The sequence below is a fragment of the Gadus chalcogrammus genome, chromosome 12 (assembly GCF_026213295.1).
Source record: "Gadus chalcogrammus isolate NIFS_2021 chromosome 12, NIFS_Gcha_1.0, whole genome shotgun sequence".
Taxonomy (NCBI): domain Eukaryota; kingdom Metazoa; phylum Chordata; class Actinopteri; order Gadiformes; family Gadidae; genus Gadus; species Gadus chalcogrammus.
In genome coordinates this window covers 12,662,896-12,685,153 of record NC_079423.1, presented here as the reverse complement: position 1 = coordinate 12,685,153, position 22,258 = coordinate 12,662,896, and the positions used below count along the sequence as shown (strand labels likewise).

The 22,258-nt window shown below is 45.4% G+C and overlaps 1 protein-coding gene across 1 annotated transcript in view; it reads right to left on the bottom strand.

The window, feature by feature from the left end:
• pex5la (peroxisomal biogenesis factor 5-like a) overlaps nt 1–22,258 on the bottom strand; it is a 40,556-nt gene that overhangs the window by 1,478 nt on the left and 16,820 nt on the right. Inside the window, exons 8-12 of the mRNA XM_056604411.1 lie at nt 16,313–16,429; nt 15,462–15,605; nt 11,789–11,859; nt 10,365–10,555; nt 2,906–3,087 (exon numbers count right to left, since the gene is read on the bottom strand). Of these exons, the coding sequence (XP_056460386.1) occupies nt 2,906–3,087; nt 10,365–10,555; nt 11,789–11,859; nt 15,462–15,605; nt 16,313–16,429 (705 nt within the window). The remainder of the gene's footprint in view (nt 1–2,905; nt 3,088–10,364; nt 10,556–11,788; nt 11,860–15,461; nt 15,606–16,312; nt 16,430–22,258) is intronic.

Below are 22,258 nucleotides of genomic sequence, written 5' to 3'. Positions count from 1 at the left end.
AGGGCACTAAATGAGGGACTAAATGAAAAATAATGGCAAGGTAGGCTTCCAATTCTGTCACTCCCAAATAGCACTTATCTACTGCAGTGCCTGAGCCAAATGCAGCTATCACCTGTCCTGTGATGATGTTCCAGCAGAACTGAGCTGATTGCTCATCTCTGAATGATCCATTGGAATGTCAACATAAAGCGAGCCGAACATAAAGCAGCCTTGATGTGAAGAGATGATGAAGTCTATCTCTCCAATAAATCACTGTGTTTGTGAATCGTAATATTGATGGTAAAAGTACAAGTGTGAAACAGAGTTGCGAGTCCTTAAATAGCTCCACAACTAAAAGCTAGAGATCTAAACTAAACTTCTAAATGAGCAAACTGTGCCTGTTTATTTTTACAATGCTATTTTATTTTTACTTTGGAGGCCAACATGACTCGTCTGTAGAAGAAGCCTCGGCCGTTCCCATAACGACAAGGTTAATTCAAGGAGAGCTAATTTACCCCAGGGGGGATAGGGGGCATTGTCCTGTACCCCTCTCCCCCCCTGAGGCGGTCTGCTCCAAGCAGAGGTCGAGACATTACGGGCCTTCATCTTTCCCTGAGCACTGAGATATAAGCCTTTCCCTTTGTGTTCAAAGCTATTTATCCTGCAGGGAGGTCGGTATTACAAAGTCAAATATGGGGTGACCTAGCCGTGAGTAACATGGGACGGCACTCACAGAACACACAGAGCCATTTGCATGAAGGAGATGCTGCCATGCAAACAGTATGCTAATGATCTTTGTGTTAGTGTGTAGAACTCCGGAGTGTGTACGTCTGCAAGTGTTTAACCATCTTCTAAAGTGGGGTTTTGTACGTGTTTGTGTGTGTGTGTGTGTGTGTGTGTGTGTGTGTGTGTGTGTGTGTGTGTGTGTGTGTGTGTGTGTGTGTGTGTGTGTGTGTGTGTGTGTGTGTGTGTGTGTGTGTGTGTGTGTGTGTAGGTCAGTGTGTGTGTGTTCGCTGCACTTCTTTATGTGTGTGTGTGTGTGTGTGTGTGTGTGTGTGTGTGTGTGTGTGTGTGTGTGTGTGTGTGTGTGTGTGTGTGTGTGTGTGTGTGTGTGTGTGTGTGTGTGTGTGTGTGTGTGTGTGCATGCAGCACTTCTGTGTGTGTGAGCGTTTGCGTGCATGCCTTTGTTATTAAAGCATGCAAGATGACGGGTGAAGGAGCTAGCATGTGAGCTAGCTGCGTGTGTGTGAATCTAGTTTGCCAGTCTATGTTTCAGGAGTGCATTGTCTCTCAGCTGTGAGTGTGAGATGCTAGTGCGCCAGTCAGGGGTTCATGAGTGCATTGTCTCTCAGCTGTGTGTGTGAGATGCTAGTGCGCCAGTCAGGGGTTCATGAGTGCATTGTCTCTCAGCTGTGTGTGTGAGATGCTAGTGCGCCAGTCAGGGGTTCATGAGTTCATTGTCTATCAGCTGCATGCGTGTGATGCTAGGTGTGAAAGGCTGCCTGCTGTGCTTTGCTGCAGATGATTAGGGGAGCCTTCCCTTGATGACGCTAGCAAGGCTACGTGCGAAGTGGATTTAGAGGGATTCGCGTCCTTCCCATCTGGAAATGTGTATGCCTAATGTCAGGTGATTTATATTTGTATTGTGTATGTTAAGTACATTATGTTTGTATATCCCTTAATCACAGTTATAGACTCAAAGGGATGCAGGCCAACTTGACCAACCTGACTTTAATGCTAATGTACGTTGTGTGTGTGTGTGTGTGTGTGTATGTGTGTGTGTGTGTGTGTGTGTGTGTGTGTGTGTGTGTGTGTGTGTGTGTGTGTGTGTGTGTGTGTGTGTGCGTGTGTGTGTTTCTGTGTTGAATGTGTGTCACTGTGTGTCTGCGTTGTATGTGTACGTGTGTTGGTGTCTTTGTGTATGTGTCTGTGTGTGTGGTTCTGTGTGTGTCTTTGATACAGCCCCCGTTTCTGTGATCGTTTGGATATTTTGCATTTTATTTATGGATCTGAGCTTGTGTATGTTTGCATGTGTATCTGTCTGTGTGTGTGTGTGTATGTGTGTGTGTGTGTGTGTGTGTGTGTGTGTGTGTGTGTGTGTGTGTGTGTATGTGTGTGTGTGTGTGTATGTGTGTGTGTGTGTGTGTGTGTGTGTAAATATGGGGTTCTGTATGTCGCTTTGAAACAGCCCCCGTTTCTGAGACTGTACATGCGTATGTGTGTTTGTGTGTCTGCATGTGGTTTATAATAATGCATTTTATAGTGTGTTTACAAGTGCTTTCCGAGACACACAAAGACACTGCACATCCGCTCGAAAAGACTCTACAGTCAGCATGCATGTCGGTGTGCACTGAATGCGTGCGCGAGCATGTGAGGTGCATGAGGCGCGTGGCTCTCGATGGCTTCCTAGACGTCTGCTTCTGTATCTGCCTAGTCTGGGTGGACGTCCCTGTGGTGGCAGGGCTGGGTCACACATCGTGGTGGTACTCGGTGGTGCGGCGGTGGATCAATTAACCACATTTTTGGGGTCAAACGATCTCAAAACGAATATAATCAAGTTAAAATTATACATTTTTATAAATATCTATATTTTTTAAAGGGATACCACCAGGTGTGAGTGTGATTAGCCCTTACGAGCCGTTTCAAAAATCAGCCCCTTCTGACATCACTAGTGGGCGTGGACACGCCCACTAGTGATGTCAGAAGGGGCTGATTTTCGAAACGGCTGATTTTCGAAACGGCTTGTAAGAGCTAATCACACTCAGACCTGGTGGTATAATATGTCCCCTTTAAATAAATGCATCATGTTTTCAAACTCAACAATAGTCGTTTTGAATAATCGTGATTTCAATATTGACCCAAATTTGACCCCCTTTCGACCAGAATCGAGCAGCTCTAACCGTCAGGGCCCTAGGCCCTACTGTACCTGTGGCCGCACTGAGAGGGCGGCGTTGAAGGCCTCCACGGCCTTGTTGAACTCCCCGCTGAGGTTGTAGAGCACCCCCAGGCCCGTCTGCAGGTCGGGGTCCACGCTGTCGCAGTTGTTCCTCACCCCTTCCAGGAACAGCTCCCGCGCCTCTGGGAGCAGGCTGCTGTGGACGGGGACACCCACGGATGGCATGACCACCCACACATAAACACACACATACACACGCACGCACGCACGCACACACACACACACACACACACACACACACACACACACACACACACACACACACACACACACACACACACACACACACACACACACACACACACACACAGACGTACACATTCGCACACACACACACACACACACACACACACACAAACACACGCACACACACACACACACACACAGAAACCCACACATACCAACACACACACTCACACACACACACACACACACACACACAACCACACACACACACACACACACACACACACACACACACACACACACACACACACAAAAATACACACAGACACGCACGTACGTACGCACATACACACACACACATGCACAAACAGACGTACACATACACACACATACACATAAACACACACACACACACATGCACACATACACGTTTACCCTACCAACAGGGGACTATCGGTTTTCATCGACCAAGTGTGGACCTCTATTTCTGGTCATTTAAAAAATACAAAAACATAATACAGAGTTTGGTTTTAAGTTATTTTGTCATAATATAACTTCAAATGTGTTTTTTTGATTTATTTTAAAGAAGTTGCCAAGAGGGGACTTGAATACTTAAGCGATATTTACATATCAAAGAGGGGACTCCATTCACTGCAGCAAGGGAGCTGTCTGTGCCTATTATTTCATTCAATGAGTGTTTGCCAACTGCAACTGTTGCTTCTGTCAATGTGTTTACATGGGAAAATATAAAAGATGGTCCCCACTTGGATTGTACAACATGACAGAAGTCCCCTGTTAAATGGTATGGGGCGACCCTCACACTCCTGCATGGATCTATTCATGAAGTGTGGAAAAGAACAAATGTAATCCTCATCAATAATCTATAATCATCTTTTAAGATATATTTAGAAGGATTAAAAAATGTGCGTTTAATTTGCAATTTATATATGGACAATAATGCGATTAATCACGATTAAATATTTGTATAGATTGACAGCCCTAGTTAGCCCTGTTATCTATAAGTCTTTTTTCCTCATGACAAAATGTCTCTTATGAACTATGGAAGAACTGTGTAAAGGCTCTATGGCAAATTATTTATTTTGTACTATAGAGAAAGCAGTTCAAAAAAAATGTCTACCCTAATGAATACATAAATGCTGGAGTGTAAGAGTCGCTCCATACCATTTAACAGGGGACCAGTGTCATTTTGAACAGGCAAAGAGGGGACTTCTGTCATTCTGTACAATCCAAGAGGGGACCATCTTCTCTGTTTAACAGCACAAAGTTAAAAACAAAATTCTACACATCAAACTTTCTTTGATGGTCTGTATACCATTGTGCAGGTTCTGACATATGCTGTGGGTAACTCCATCAAAAAGACAGATGATAGCTTTAAGGCGGTTCAAGTGCAGGGAACAGCGATTGTTGATTGATTGAACCGTGATCAATTAGGGTAGTTAAAACTGAAGTCATGTTATTGTGGAAAAATACAATCTAGAAAAAACTGTGATTTACATAAATTGACATTCAAAGAACAGACAAAATTTGTGCTCTAAAATATGAAAGATGGTCCCCGCTTGGGTTCTGTTTAGGGTGGTTCCTTAAGGGTTTGGACCTTTGGATTGGTTCCATGTTTTGTTTTATGTTAACACTATTCAACATCCCCACAGCACACTTTCCACTGCCCATATATATAGGCTAATCGAAAGAATTGTGTGTTTGGTCAGTAGTTCAGTTGGTTGGTCATATATGTTGGTTTGCTGATCAGGTTTGGTTTGTTGCATTTTGTTTGGGTATTTCCAACATGGTAAAGATGGTTTGTTGGTCCCAGTATTTGTTTTGTCTGGTTAAGTTTCCTCCGTTCTGGCTCGGTCCTCCTTGTGATTTTGGTACTGGTTTTCTGTCCAAACCATATAATCGCACATTTTCTAATCTTCCATACGCTACACTAATCCCTTTACAGATTTCATGATACTTACTTTATTCTAATAAGTAACTTTATCCCTTATCATGTGTGGATCCCGATCTTTGCTCTGACCCGAGCCTTGTCTTAATGCAGCCAAGGAGATGGGAGAGCGTTATGAATAATTATTAGATGATTGTGTTGTACAATGAAAGACAGTAAAGATTCAATATGAATGGCAAAATAAGGATGGGATTTTATTTGAACAATAAATATGTGTTGAGCAAATTATAGAGAGGCTGAGATTATAGATTTCATATTCAAAAGGCGAAGGGGTGAAAAAATGTAAGAAATATATTTAAGAAATATAGGCCTACTCAAAGCCCAAATCATTGATATCATACCCTATCCAATAATAAAGAAATTTGAATTTGAATGGTAACAATTCCGTTAAATCCTCGTCCTCGTTTTGATAGTCTCACTCATGGCTGATCAGTGTGTTCTTTCTGATTAGCTCTTAATTGAGATCACCTGTCACGCACCACTTTATTAAAGGTGGACACAATGGGTTTGGTTTACTTTTCGCATCGGCCTGTGTCAATCGAGGTTGAGTTTAGTGAGGGTTGAAAGTTTTCGATCTAGATTGCAGATCACTATTGTCACTTTATACAAACTGAAAGTATGCGTTGTTGCGTGTTTGTTTTTGTGGGCATTTGACTGAACAGCCCAGACAAATATTGCTACCAACATGGCACTTCGAAACAGACCACCGCAGTGAGTAAAAGTTATTTTCCTTTATTAAATGTTGACGTTTTTGGGCTGTCTCCTCAGACACAAGCCATCAGTATCCCTGCTCTTTGAACCTTGACATGCATGTCACCGCTGTTTGTTAACCTAGCTTTGTTGATTTGTATCTTGTGATGTGTGTGTGTTTTTCTTAACAGGTGTTAGATGACTGACAAGATCTATGGGGGGGCCCCCTTTGGGCCCCCCCATACTAACTTAGTCTTCAAAGGAATCTAGTGCCATGGGACTCCAGTGTCTTCAAAACATCCTCGGAATACATGTGTATGAATGGTCCACCGAAGGGTTGATCTGGAAGCCACCACGGTCCACGCAGTAATCTGCTGCGTGGGCCGTAGTGGCTTCCAGAGCCATCTTTCGGTCTTGGTCAGGATTTGTTACAGTTGCCCTTCAATGTAGCAGGCTACGGGTTTCTGAAGAAGCCTGCTTTACGTAGCATTGGAGTACAAATATTGTGCAAAATGCTCATGTAATTGCACTAGCACTGGTAACCTGTAGATTAGCTTAGTTTAACGTCATTCGGTACTGTCTGTCAAATGTGTGGCTTACTTTAAGTCCACAAGGCCCTCTGGTAAACCACGTTGGAACACCCCTGGACAAGGTGATTAGTCACTGGGTGTGTGCCAAAGTTTTGTTCAGTTTTTCACTAGTTGGTTAAGGTTTGGTAGAATTGTTTGGATGCTAGCGACGTGATGGCGTATGTACAAGAGCCTACCGTGGCCAGGCCACAGTTGCGACGGCCACGGCCAGATGGCCTAGTGTGAGTGCAACCTTGATTGCATTTGTATAGTGTTTACCATTGGATGTTTATGCAATTTGGCTTAATTCATCCGCTGTAAAGCTGCATTTGACTATTCCAGGGTCGTTTTGTAAAGGCTTTCAATTGACCATGTTGACTAGTTTGTGGGAAGTTTTTTGGTCATATTTTTTTTTTACCCTTGCTTACAATCCAACGGTTGCGACCACTTATGCAAATGGGCTGTGAACCTTGCAGTTCTAGTTGCATATTTGTACACGCAAGCTTGTCCATTTCTATCGCCATCACTAACACTAGCTACAGCATTTCCTTGTAGGCCATTATCTGACTTGTGTATTGGAGCGATGATTTGGGTATTTTAAGATGCTTGAAAACCTAAAATAAAGCAAAATGCTGGTCTGGTGTGCAAGAGCCAATTTGTTGGCTTGCAGTAGTCGAGGATTTGCCGTAGGTCGTAAGCCATCTGGAGGTTGTGGCAATGGAGGCTTGTGGTAGATCTGCCATCCAAGAAAGGTTAATTCTTCTGAAGCATGATTAATAGTGTAGTAAATTGAATCTATTCATATAGAACTATAAAATCCAAGACTGCAGCCAGTAACTTGGATCGCAATATGATAAGAGACAAAAAGAGACTTCTAAAACATATCTGCTAGAACAGTTCCTATACTTTTTGTATAATTTGGTCATGCTGCAAATTTACTTTTTGTAGTTGCTCCATATTTAGTTCTTTGACAGCCTCACCTGCTAGAAAAGTCTATTGGAATCGGCTAAATATAATGAACTAAATTAATAGCCATGAAATGTTGTCACTCATACTAATGGCAAATACCCCCTTTCAGTTGGTGGTTCAACACTGATGTCTCTCTAGGCTTGAGGGAGAGCTCACAAGTAAATTACACGAATGTCCTGGAGCAATTGGGAATACACTTTTATTTAGTCTACCTGACCAGGGACATCTTTGAACTATAATAGGTCACCTAACCCAAACTTTTCACTCTTGTTAGGTTGTCCTTTTCTCTTGTTTTAACCCGAAAGGGCTGAAAATATCAACATTTCAGGTATTCTGTTTGGATAATGTGCAAAACTTGTGGCTTCACTAATAAAAGAAATTAACGAATGTATTTTTCTTAATGTGGTTAAACTATTTAAAGATTTGTATGCAAAATATTTCTGCTCAATTTGTGGTCAATGAAACTCAATTTTTTTAATTTGATAAAACAACTATGGGTTAAAGGTATTTGCTTTGGGCATCTTTTGATATTTTTTTAATCTAGCTCCATTGCCGTTAGAAATGGTGTCTCCCAGTACTGCAAAGTGCTTCCGCAAGTTTAAAAAATAATGGGCAGAAAAGGAACTGCCAACTAAATCGATTTAACATGGGTAGAAAGTTTCCATGGAAGCTCTTGGCTGCTGGTTCCCAACACAGCTCCACTGTTAGCCTGTGACCTTGCGTTTAACTTTTTTGGACTTTTGGTGACTTTCACAAAAGAGAAATGAACTGGTTAATACAATAAACAAGACATTTGACACTTCAGCTACATTTTTATCTATTTGTACTGCCTTTGATTTCAACCCGTGACATGTTGTCAGGTGATAACTATGTACCTGTGACCGCATATCATGGTACCATTTTGAACTGTTTGTGGATATTGCATTAAATCCATATGCTTGAAACTTTTCAATAATGCATATCAACGAAACAATGGAATGAAATAAATAGTTCAAGCAATTTGTGGGACTTGGCTGCTTTTACATTATTACTCATTTTGGGGGTTATTTCAGTCTCTCCAACCTGCAGGTCGTGCGAAGAATCATGTGAATGGGAATATTCTATAAATGTCTTTATCATCTTTCGTCTCAACACTTCTGCTGCAGCCGCTTAAAGTCTCACTCCGAGAACCTTAAAATATGAATCAATCCATTAGAAGTATGAAAATACGACTGAAGGTCGTTCACACAATAGAGGAGTGTTTGAAGCGACGTGTGTGGATTGGTCGTTGAAAATCAAGCTCTGGCCAGCAGAGGCGCTATAGAGTATGGACTAAACACTCACACACTTTCAGGTCCCCTCTTGGCAAAAGTTGTGAAAATGCGTCAAAATATTTTAGGCATGTTTTCTAGGTTGATTTAAGGCATGACCAAAAGGGGACCTGAAAAATGTCCCCTCTTGGCTCGGCGGTCCCCTGTTGGTGAAGGTGTTACGACGCCGAAGTCCACTGTTGGATAGTTAGGCGAGTACACATAGACACACACAAGGCAGGAGGGGATTAGCGAAGGTTAGTGCTGTTTAAGCTCTGGCAGTGAAGGAGAGAATCGCTCCTGGACTCCCTGGCAATGGTGTGCAGAGGATTGCGTCATCACAGCCTTGAGAGTTGAATGCATTAATGGTTGAGTGTGTATGTGTGTGTGTGTGTGTGTGTGTGTGTGTGTGTGTGAGATCGAGAGAAGGTAAAACCGTAAGAAAGAGAAAAAAAGGAAAGAGAAAGCCGATCCTTAAATGTATGTTTTCTTGCTGTCTTGAGGATTGAAAGCTTGGCTGGCTCCTCTATGTTCACCTGGGTTATTTTTGTGTTAGTACTTTGTTACAATTTCTTCTAAAAACATTTTTCATCTTAAAATAAGCGACACATCTTTATTCCTTTTATTTTTTCCAGCGCTAATAACCACAACCCTTGAAGTGACGTACATTGGGAGAAAAAATAAAACTGTTTTCATCACGCATACTATTCCTCAAGGCTGACATGAGTCTAAATACGACTGAATTCCCCCGGGTGGCTTCTTGAACTCGTTACAGTAGCGGCTAATTAAGACAGCTTTCAACCTCCCCAGCAAGATCCCTGACACCTCAGTCCTCCCTGTGATGTTTCCAACCAAGGACAGCCGTGGCCGAGTCACTCATGAGTGCATGAACGACCACTGCTCTCAGGAAGTAAGTACAGTCCCCTTATAGCGTCAATCATCAGATTGCTCATTTTATACACCGGGGCACACGCCTGATGTCGTTCCTGTCATCTCAGCGCTTTTAACTTCGAGGAACATGATTGAACCCTTGGGCGGGTTATTCTTTATCTGATGGTTATTGTGCTTGATTCCCAGCCAGAGAGGTTCTATGTTCAAACCCCAGTGGTTAAAGTAGAAAGACCATCTTACTTAGCCCAGGGTGGGAGGGTACTTTATGACATGATTTAAAAACTGTTGTAAGTTGCTCTTGATACAAACTTCTGCTTCACGACTAGCTAATAATAAATGTCATGCTGCAGCCTGCATTGGAAACGAAACTTTGTTGTACTACCTTGGGGTTAAGAACCAACAGTATGGGCAGACACAAGGGACCAGGATGATGACTATGACCACCAACAGTCAAAACGAGTCAAAAGGAAACAAAAATCTTGAGTAGCGGAGAGAATATATCGGTATCTCACGATTCAATTCGGTTTGCGATTCTTCTGTGTCATTGTTTGATTCAAAATTAATTCTCGGTTCAACACGGTTGAACCGAGGGTTCTGTATGTGTGTGTGTGTGTGTGTGTGTGTAAATGTGTGATTCTGTCTGTCGCTTTGAAACAGCCCCTGTTTCTGAGGCTGTACATGTTTCTTTGTGTTTGTTTGCACAGCAACGTCACAATTTCTCTTTTTTTTTTTATCTCAGAATCACAGAAGCTACGAATCCCGATCCTCCCATTAACCCTTCACCCCCCTAATCTCGCCAGACATCCGTCACCCCTCGGCCCTCCGTCCCGCGGTCTCTCACCACTCGTAGCGGCCCACGGTGGAGACGCGGGACATCCGCCGCTGGGACCCCGGGGAGCCGTTGGGCTGGCTCTTGCCCTTGACCAGGTGCTTGTACTTGGGGTTGTGGCGCAGCCAGCGCAGAAGGGCCTCGCACGCCTCCTGCCGCATGCCCGTGTTGGTCAGGCTGACGGCCAGGCCCATGAGCGCCGCCATGTTGTTGGGGTGGAGCTCCAGACACCTGGAGGGAACCAGAGGAGGCGGGTGGGTTTGGTATGGGAGGGGGGGGGGGGGGGGGGGGGGGACTTCAAAGGGGTCCCCAGGGGAGAGGGGATGGATTCATGGGGACAGGCACTAGGGGGGGCAACACCAGGCGACACCCGGCGACGGCTAATGATCCCCTAGGTGCGAATGAAAGAGCTCTGCCTCGTTTGCATCAGTCTTAAAGTTTGTACGCGCCGCGCATTCGCATGGGGGACGGGTGAGCAGATGGTGGTGCAACTCGGTTGCTGAGACACAGAGTTCTGACTGTGGTTTTTTCCCTGTGGTTCCCGTGGCTTCTCGGGAGTTACGTCACATGTTTTGACTGTTTGGACTATTCTGGTTATTAAAAAGCAGAAAAGAGAAGCCCTAGACATGGATTAACGACACAGATTAGATTATAAGAGTCCAAAGAAGAAGCCAGACTAAGATTTAGTGTTTTAATCAAGATTGTGTTCTGGGCAAGTTTGCCAGCCAGCCAAAGCTCAAACCTAAAATCTTGTTTAAAATCTCTCCCTTAATCCCGGCCATCATTAGAGACAGAGGGCTGCACCGGCATGTGGTGAAAATAGCATTCCTACCGAGCTAGAATTGTGAACATTGTTACAGCCAGCAGCTATGGCAATATTGCCTATACAATTAACACCCAATTGTATTCAGTTTGAGAAAATCTAATTATTTTTACTTTAATAACAAAAAAAATCGAAAGGAACTAAATGATGCAGTGCAGTAAACCCTGTCTTAAGATGTCTCACTCTTCATTGTCTCTTGTTTATAAGCTCAGCGAGGGAAGGGTGGTGTTTGCTCCCTTAAAGGCCACCCATGTGTCTGACAGTGGGTGTAAGAAAGTGGGTCATCTCTCTATATGGTGCCTAGTGTTTCCTCTGCACAATCCCAATCACTGACTGGTGTGTGTGCGTGTGTGTGTGCGTGTGTGTGTGCGTGTGTGTGTGCGTGTGCGTGTGCGTGTGCGTGTGCGTGTGCGTGCGTGTGCATGTGTGTGCGTGCGTGTGTGTGCGTGCGTGCGTGCGTGCGTGCGTGCGTGCGTGCGTGCGTGCGTGCGTGCGTGCGTGCGTGCGTGCGTGCGTGCGTGCGTGCTGTGCTCTGACAGGACCTTGTGTGGCTGGTACTAGGCATATTGTTTTCTTTCAATACATTTCATTATTGATGCGGTGTCCTTTCCAGGGGGTTCTATGAAGTTGCTGTGTGTTACCTCTGGAGGGAGACAATAGCTGCCTGCTCGTTCTCGTTCTCAGCCTGGGTGGTCCCCAAGACCTGCCACGCCTGCAGGGGAAACAGGGGTAACCATTAGACCGGGGCGCTCCATCGACCCTGCTGTCATCTCCCAGTGTGTCAGTGACGTCTGAACTTGGTCACCGGTAAAAGGGCTGATTATGGCTCCACGTCGACCCGACGCAAGGACCATGCAGACGCTTCGACGCAGTCGTGAACCTGTTATGGTTCTGCGTCGGGTTTTAGTGAGCTGACCAATCACAGCCCTTACTGCTGCGTCGCCTCGACGCACGGTTACGACACACGGACCCATTACGCAAGGACTGGGTCCGTGAACCCCCTTCGTTGCGTCGACGTGGAACCGTAATCAGCCCTTAAGGTGTGACTTGTCCCTGCACCGACGCGCCTGCCGACCTCGTCTGAGACACAATACTTCAGCGACGACGGCATTATTATGAGATTGTCTGGTGACCTCAATAAAGGCAAAGTGGTTACCTTGGCTGTGTATCCTAATTAGAAGCAGAGCTACTTTGTTCATCAAGCCTCGTTGATCCTGAGATAAGGTTTTGAAAATGACACCGCATTTGAATCGCTTTCTATGTTGTTGCTTGAGGAATCCATTGAGAACCAAAATGCCACAAAATGATTAAATAACTTTATCAGACGTGTCTTTTTTCAAAAGTGGCTTTCAGCAAAAGACTAATTAATTTCAGCGATTTAAGAGAAAGAGATTCAATGACGCGTGAAATTCTGTCTCCATTGATATCCACGGATATTAATCAACATGCCAGGAGACCCGGACTAGGGAGTCAGGGCAATGGGCAAATTAAAGTATGCTAACCCTCTCTCCACCATGTATCGCAGCTTCCTGGTCCCTTCCTGGTGTGCTTTGCATACACAGAATGCATTTACACACTTAGGTATTCATTATGCAGCCATTTGTATATATTTAGGTAGCAGGTACTGTAGTACCCTAAATACTTTACAGCGAGTGGTATCCTCTGATTTGCCAGAAGCAAGCAGACCATTCTGGTGCAGCTATACCAGATATGTCTTCGGAACAAACACTTCACTTCCTCTTCACGGATTCCCTTCATACTGATTGATGGGTTGATGGTCATTTTATTGGGGTAAATACAGTGTGCAGCTTGCCGATTTTAGCTCACCCTCCTGAGCCAGTAGGCACTAGACTTTGTCAACCAGGTTTGAGAGGAAAGGACATCGGAAAACCAGGCTCCCTATGCATTCCCTATTCCCTGTGTCGATGACCAAGTTCCCTATGCATTCCCTATTCCCTGTGTTGATGACCAAGTTCCCTATGCATTCCCTATTCCCTGTGTTGATGACCAAGTTCCCTATGCTTTCCCTATGCCCTGTGTTGATGACCAAGTTCCCTATGCTTTCCCTATTCCCTGTGTTGATGACCAAGTTCCCTATACAGGCTTCATTCAGCTGAAAAACATTTTGATTATAAGAGCTCTATAAAGCACACTAACAGAGTTGAAATCTGATTCCACTACAGCCCTCTCATAAAGACCACGTCATCACACAGCAGGTAAGCAGAATTTAGGAGAGTCTGGATTTAGTACTAAACAAGGAGGAGAAGGAGAAGAAAAAGGAGAAGGAGAAGAAGACAGAGAAGGATACGAAGAAGTAGAAGGAGATAGAGAAGGAGAAGGAGAAGAAACAGAAAGGACTCATATTTGTGAATGATTTAGCGTTCTTCATAGCGGGTCAAGCCACTAAATCCCTCTGGGAGGAATATTCTGCAATCCCATTCGTTCCAAACATGTGGGCATATGCAGAAGCAGCCCCCCCCCCCCCCACACACACACACACCAGGGACTCCATAAGCAATCTGGATGACGGCTTTGCTCTCTGAGGCTGCAAGGAGGTCCCTCCTATCGGGGTGAGCATATAAGTAGAATAAGAAGGGGAGACAGACACGCCAAATTAGCTATTACCTAGCCCATTGGGCAGATGGAAATTCTCATCAGGCATAACATAACAGCATGGCTGTGCACACTTTTGCTACAGTAAACAACTCTATTAGTTTGGGGGGGGGGAAACCCCTTTGCCCTCTAGAAACGAGCAAAGTCTACGTCACACTGTATATAGGCTGTATCCACCGATGTTTGCTGGATCATTGTATTGTGTGTGTGTGTGTGTGTGTGTGTGTGTGTGTGTGTTTACTTGATGTATGTCTCTCAATAAGGAGAACACAGCGCATATGGCATGACGAGGGTTTGAATGACTGTGTTGGCGAATGGTTCTCTAATCCCTGTTTAATTGCTACTTGCCTAGTGGGTATAGATCTGTGAGTCTGTGTAGTCGAATGATGTTCATTCTCTCTGAAACAACAAACACTATGATCCATAGCTAGATGACAAAAACACGCCCACCCACAATGGATCTTATCACTGGTCAGGGACACTAAACCTCCCTGTAGCTGCTGCTGCAGAACAAATATTCCACAGTCTGATTCTGAGCGTTTCATTGGTGCTCGTCAGAGATTCGCGGGTTGAGCGATTGGCCCTGGTGACCAAAGTATCCACGGGTGTCAGCCTTTTTTCTGTATTTATAATGTATTGATGTTTTGGGGGCGGGTTGGTTCAAATCAGCTTCTGAGTTTCTTTCTACCAGATGTTTCCTGTATGCCATTGTAATTTTTTAGTTGAAGTTTGGTATTGTACATCCTTTGATGCCAACATAGCCTGTCCTACCTGGTATTTTCAGGTTCTTTGTTGTCCTTCCTTTGCATAACATGCAACTTTGTATTCTCACTTATTTAAGCGTAAGTTACTTTTTTAATTATAAGCTAGGTCTAGGCTGTTTTGTATTCGTTATTCATGTTCACATGCAAATGAATTACATCTTTATATAGCAAATACACTAGCGTTTGGCCTAAATTCCTATTATACTAACAAAGTCACATATTGACTATGCATGCTGCACACAATGGCAAAACAGAAAACAAAAACAGAAAAATACAGTGAACACACGTCACTATCTCTCATGTGTGTGTGTTAGCTTCAGGATAGGGAGTATAGGTGGTAGGTAGAAGTCACATGGCAGGGAAAACACTGTCACTCTTTTTGGGGAACACATGGTACAGGTGGAAAATGGGCGGAGCCAATGCAAAATGGCCGCCTGCTGTTTGTTGTCGGGGTGCGGTTATTTTTTTTCAGATTTTTTTTACGTGTCGACACTATCTAAGACAGTCCACACCTCATACTGAACTTAACCTCAAAAAAAGACTGTGCCAACTGACAACTCTCGCCAGCCGACTACGAAACCCCATCCCCTGCGTCTGGTAAGTCTTCCCATTTAGCCTTAGCCTCACACACACACACACACACACACACACACACACACACACACACACACACACACACACACACACACACACACACACACACACACACACACACACACACACACACACACACACACACACACACACACACACCCGTGTCAGTTTCACGCTCACAGGTAAAGTGTTCTTTGTTGGCAGCCTTTTGGATTACACAACACCAAGCGTGCCGCTGAGGCTGGCGTGTAACTGGGTGTGGTTGTCTTTGTCTGTGTGTGTTTGTCTGTGTCTGTGTCAATGTCTCAATGCACGAGCGTGTGCCCACGGGGGGTTCATTCACCTCCGAGTCGTGAGGGTCTTGCAGGATGGCGGCCTCCAGCATCAGGACGGCGTTGGGAAGATCCCCCTCCTGGGACTTCTTCAGGCCCTCCTCGAAGGCGTTGTGGTGCTCTTTGTAGGGGTTGTCCGTGTGGAAGTAGTAACCCTAGCATCACAAACACAAGGCGGGTCCCTGGATATGTGGTTTTGTGTTTGTCTGTGTTTACAGTCAGAATACATCAGCCGAGTCTTAACAGCGCCCCGAGTTCTGGCAGCTAGAATGCCTCCTTTTTCTGCCTCGCATCACACTGACGTTCTCCAGGGGCCTGTCCTCCCCTTAATGTTCAACTTTAGCATTTTCAAACAGTAATTATCATGGTGGATTGGTACGCCGTTCTGAACACGGTGTCTTCGAAACAAGGGTTTTTCAATCTGTTTTTAATGAAACATGTTATCCCTTGTTCTCCTTCTAGGAAGGATCATGCTTTCAGAAGCAACGTTGTGTTATCATCACAGTATATTGTAATTATATTTTATTACAAATTTCATATCTGGTAATGTTAACCAATTTGATGATTCCCGTATCCGACAAAGGGACAGCTGTGGTGGAAAATCGGATGTTTCCCCGACACAAGAGAGCGATGAATGGAGGGGAATGAACAGAATAGGTTTGAGGCTATCTTAAAACTTTACGTTTTGAAGATACGAACAGAGGAGACCTGCCCAAAGACACAGAAAACGGGGGATTCCCGCCATGGCGTCCTTCACACATCCACACTCTGTCTGCTAATCAAGACGAGTCAATCCTCAGCTGGTTGCAACGACAACATCTTTTCCCGACCGGTGCTAGTGAGGCGGAAGCTGAGTGGGAACCTTCTCGTGCGGCGAGACGGAGGAAGGCATCTGAGCTTGCTCGTTCTCCGTGAGCCAGTTCCTCCGGGCCAGCTCCTCCCACTCCGCCTGCATCTTGTCCCAGAACTCGGTGTCCGACTGCAGGCCGCCGCGAAGGGCACGCCGTTGGAGGGGGGTGGGGGAGGAGGAGGATGGAAAGGAGAGAATAGATTAGGATCACTTCACAACCATAATGTCCCATTGTCGCCTATGCTGCTAAATGTCACATCCGTCTGGCTCGCGGCGTTTACGACTTTTGCAGTTCCGATGAGTCACGGGACTAATTGCGTTTCTGCGGACGGCTCGGGGAAGTTCATCAGAGCTGGGTGTCATGTTTATGAGCTTGACTTTTCCGTCGTTGGTGACGGCTGTGTCCACCAGCCTGCCTATAGCTGTTCGGCCGATGCATGCCAGATCTTTTCGCAACGGTTGTGATGTGCGATATAGCAAACATCCGATAATGAGCTCCAACAAACTTTCCATACAATGAGTAAATCCGCACATTCATTTGAGGGTACAAGAAGAGCAATACACCAGAAGCACTGTGCTGTGCAGAATATGGATTTCAGTGCATTTTTTGTACCAACTTGATCCAAAAGATGTTTAATTATTTTGCTGCCAGTGGAGTAATCTACTCCTCCTCCGCGTACTGAATGTCATGGTTTGCAATAAAGTATAATCTGTGTCATGCTAGCTTTACAAAACAATACTGATGCGAACGCCATCCCATCCAGCACCAGCACAAATACCTTTCTTCTGGATTTTTCCTTGCCACCTGTCTGTTCACCTGTCAGGTTAGGTGAGTTATGATCCACCACAACAGGCATTCTTGAGTTCCCCCCAGCTGTGCATCATCTGTGCTTGGCTCTCATCTGTGTGTGTGTGTGTGTGTGTGTGTGTGTGTGTGTGTGTGTGTGTGTGTGTGTGTGTGTGTGTGTGTGTGTGTGTGTGTGTGTGTGTGTGTGTGTGTGTGTGTGCGTGCGTGCGTGCGTGCGTGCGGAAGGTGATTGACAAGCAGGCCTGGTTTGGGCTCCCTTTGTCGTAGAAGGCTAGTAATTGCTTGCTTCCTATTCCTCTAACATATTGCATTGTGGGTCGGTAGGGCTGAGACCTCCGCGCTGCCTCTGTCAGGCGCTCGGGCCGGGGAGTGCCCACCCAGGGGAAGCTAATGCAGTGAAAGAGCCAGCAGCAGGACCCATGCAGGAGAATTAGTGTCTTCCTGTCACACCACTTCCAGTGTTTCAAAATAAAAGCGGTTGCAACGGAAAAAGCCCTTTGCACGTTTTTTATTTTTAGCAATGTGTACTTTCTGTCTTGTTGTGAATGTGTTCCGTTGGCCAGTTTCATATCTCCATCCCTCCTACTATTTCATTTCGTCTCACACTTACTTACACCTCGGATCACATCTCTAAAGACAGAGACTAAACAGGCTTTAACAGAGTGTGCGCACATCAAATGCCTGAGTAAATAATCGGCAAGGCTACAGCATGAGGCTCATTTGAATGTTGTGGTAGCTAGAACAATCCTTCACTTCATTATAAAAAATACACACAAGGGCACGTCTTCATTATCATGCAGCTCTGTCTTCACACAGGGCCCCTTTTTCGGAATGCAAAACACTGTATAAAACATCTCGATTGCTAGGCAAACAAAAGGATGTCGGATATCATGGCCTCGGACCCCAGGCCGTGAGGCGTGTTTTTCCCTGTAATTATGATGCCTTTTCATTACATAGATGTGTGAGCCAATTAGTGAGATATGGAATGTACTGAGTGGGGGTCGGGTTAATGGAGAACAAGACTCCTAAAGAAGGTACTCTTTATAGCAGAGTGCAAAATTGGGTTTAATCTAAGATGACACCGCTGAAATGCTCCTCATGATTGATGGTTCCATTCCCTGCAGCAAGGCCTGGATGTATGGTAAACAGACTTCATTTATGGAGCACTTTTCAGCTCTTTACGATGATTGCCTCACAATCAGCCATTCTTACACCGTAAGCGGTGTCAACCATGCAAGGAAACAGCCAGCACGTCGGGAGCAGTTGGGGTCAGGTGTCTTGCTCAAGGACTCCTCAACATTTAGCTAGGAGGAGCCGGGAGGCGAACCCACTCTCGCTCCAGAGCTGCTGTCGTCCCCGTGATGAAGGTCCTGTCTGTACTATTCATCTATTCGTGTATGTATGTATGTATGCATGAATGGAGTACGCTCCCGGCTGAGGCTCTGGTGTTGAGGGGTTTATGAGGTGCTACGTGAAAAGGGCTGGAGTGACGGACTCCCTGCCTGTCAAAACATGTCACAGCCAACGCTAAACCTCCCGTGCGGCTTTTCGTCAGTTCACCATTAATAGATCATTGACAACAAACAGTAAAGCGTGCCAAAAAAAACGCCATCTGACTTATTTACTGTGGTTGGCAGCTCCCATGAAAACCACAGCTGGGGAAGGGAAATGTAAATATTGTACCCACTGAAATCTAATTATTCCCTCTCACTCTGGGCTTTTCATTCGACAATAATGGGGTAGAATTTACAAATGTTGGCTGCAGCAAAAGGTGAATCTGCAGACGTTTGTGATTCATTCAGCTGAAACACATGGGTGATCATCCTTCCAAAATACAACGATGTCAGACTCTGCAGCTGTTTTATTCATGTCTCTCATGCTTCCTCCCTCTGTTTGCACTATATTTTAGTTAGGAGAAAAGGTCATTAATTATAAAAAAGGTCCTTTAGTAAAACGCAGCTGCGAGTTTTGGAAAAACTCACGCGTAGCTGTTTGTATTGTTCCAACGGAAGTCTAAATGTAACTTTTGGAAGTATAGGCTGAAAGGAGTTAAGGTGTCATAACAACCCACGATAATAAAAATAATAATATGTGAGGAGACTTGGGGACTCCATCTTTAAATTAGTCTATACACTGTGGAATCACATCAGCAGAAAATGTACTGAGAAGGCGTTCAGAAGATGAGAGACGATGTATATTATATACCGGTGTGTATCTAAGGCTACAGTCAGTAATACAGTAATACTACACCATAGTACGGTTACTGCTTCAGGTAACTCTCTCTCTCTCTCTCTCGCTCTCTGTACGTAACGTATATATATATATATATATATATATCTGAATACAATTGAAAGTTTAGTCCGAGCACTGAAATAAAGCAAAACATTTCCGAGACAACTCCATCATCAGTGTGTGTGAGTGCATTGTCACACTCCCTGTTCAGACGGTCTGCACAGTAATATGATTATCTCAGTAAGTGTGCTGTGTGTGTAAACTTGAGACCGGCTGCCGTTGAAAACCAAGCATGCGAGGAGGACCGACTTATCCACTTTACCTCTGGGGAGATTCAATTACCAATGTTACTTAATACCATTGACACAGAGTAGCCTCCTCCAAAAAGGTTTTGCTTATCCCCGGGGACAGGGACTCCCATGCTGATCACCCGTCCGCTACCCAGACTGCTGCTGTAGGCCCAGGCCCACGTAGAAAGCTCAAGTCGGGAGAATGTCATTCATTAAGATGCAAGTATATTGAATTTACTGTTGAAAAGCGAAGCGACGTCTTGCAACACAAAGTTGACTTTCCAAATTGATTTGATGTGTTGCATCTATGATTGATGTGCGGTTATGTGTTGTGATTATTTATATAATGTTACTGAGCATAGTGAGACGTTTCAGTTTCGAAAAGTAAGTCGATAAGCTTGGGAACCAGAGGAATCTCGGGGGCTCATGATTCATTTGCACTGCAGATGAGGTCTGGCTCCCCTCCCATACAAAAAGATTTCTGATCGGCGTGAGATGGGCCGACGAATCGCAACCGATGTGGAATAAATACGATGACATGCAGAGAAGCACCGTAGTCGGCATTTTCAACAACAACAACAACAAAGATGGCTGTTTATCCCGTTATCGAGACGGAACTGGATGGTATACTTTCTCAAAAAGTCCAAAAAATAACTTCACTTTAAGCTTTTTTTTAACAGAACTTTGAAGAGTCTTTGCTGCAGGCTTGTTGTCTGTTTTCGTCGCTCAGTGCTGCGTCTCCCATTTCATTGCTATGATTGGTAGTAGGTCTATCCAGTTAGGCCAGAGGCATTTTGGTCTGCGACAGTTGGAGACCGAAAATGAACGAGGAGTTCCCAATAGCCTCATTGCAGTTTGCACTTCCTCTTGCCGATGCCAGGCGAGTAAGTAAATGGATGGATGGATGGATGGATGGATGGATGGAAAGAAGCTCTTCAACCCCTGTTCTAGTACACCCACATCGCTTAAAGGTGACATATTATACCGGCAGGTGTGAATGTGATTAGCCGCTACAAGCCATTTTCAAAATCTGCCTCTTCTGATATCACAAGTGGGCGTGTCCACCTTGATGTATGACGGATAGATGAGCAACGTGATCTATCCTATCCAGCGTAAATCAAGGTGGACATGCCCACTTGTGATGTCAGAAGAGGCCGATTTTCAAAACGGCTAATCAAATTCACACCTGGTGGTAGATTGTATCATCTTTAAACCCACCAGATTGCCATACTCATAACGGCATGGCCTATTCCTCCAGTATCCAAACCAGGGGAAAAAACGCCCTTCCTCTAATAACACACTCCCTCAACATCCAGCCTTTCGAGACACCCTTCCGTCGCCGACAGTGTTCAATCTTCTCCCGCAGAAAACGTTCCCTCAAACCAATTCTGGGGGACAAGGAAGAGCCTGCGCCTGCTGCTTTAATCAAACACCCCCTCTCACCTCCCACACCGCAGTCACCTTGATCTCCTCTTTATTGCTGCTGCTGCGGCTGCGGCCCTGCTGTAATTGCGCCACAGACAAAAACACTGTTACCACCCCCCCCCCCCCCCCCCACCCCACCGAGAGTGAAAACGAACCCCGGAGCAAGGCTGCTCCATCGGGGGGGGGGGGTCCTTGATAGGAGACGAACTGGGGGGGCTGTCATTAGCCACGCACTGCCGCCATGACTACGGCGTGACTCGTTCATCTTACTTTAATCGGCGTCTTCCTTTTCTACTGCCCCCCCCCCCCCCCCCCCCCCCCCCCCCCGCCGCCACCACCGTGTCTTAACGGTTTATTAAAATATATGCAAAAATGCATTAAAAAAAAAAGAATAAACTTTTTATCGCGTCTGTCTGATGTGTAATGAAGGATATCACTTCAGTCTTTTAAGACTTGACGCTCGACGGAGCCCTCAGAGCGGGCGGTCTCCTTCAGAGCAGGAGGAAAGGCTTTGCTTAAGGGAAACTGAGGGCTGTGCTTAAGGCGAACTGGAGGATGTGCTTAAGGCAAACTGGAGGCTGTGCTTAAGGCGAACTGGAGGATGTGCTTAAGGGAAACTAGAGGCTGTGCTTAAGGGAAACTGAGGGCTGTGCTTAAGGCGAACTGGAGGATGTGCTTAAGGCAAACTGGAGGATGTGCTTAAGGCAAACTGGAGGCTGTGCTTAAGGCAAACTGGAGGCTGTGCTTAAGGCAAACTGGAGGCTGTGCTTAAGGCAAACTGGGGGCTGTGCTTAAGGCAAACTGGAGGCTGTGCTTAAGGGAAACGGCACTCGACCCGCCATCTATATCCATTCCATTTATTTTTTATTTTTTTTGGGGCATGCAGATCGCAGTGGCGTGTGCATTTGACGTACTCACAGGGAGGAAATGATCTGTGATCAGGGGTGATGATATTGGAAACTGGAGCCGAACTGGCTGAGCGACACAACAGCAGCAGCAGCAGCAGCATCTCGTCTGCAGTGGGAGAGCAGCAGCACTCTGGCTCCGCGATCGACGCGGAGAGATACTGTTGCCGATCGATTCCCCTTCTCTGCATGCCGACTGCCTTTTTGCGGGCAATGCCCTCCGAGGGAGGTCGGCACGTGAAAGACTCGATGCTTGGCGAGCATCGAGTAAGACGGGATGATCCCCGGGATGATGTCG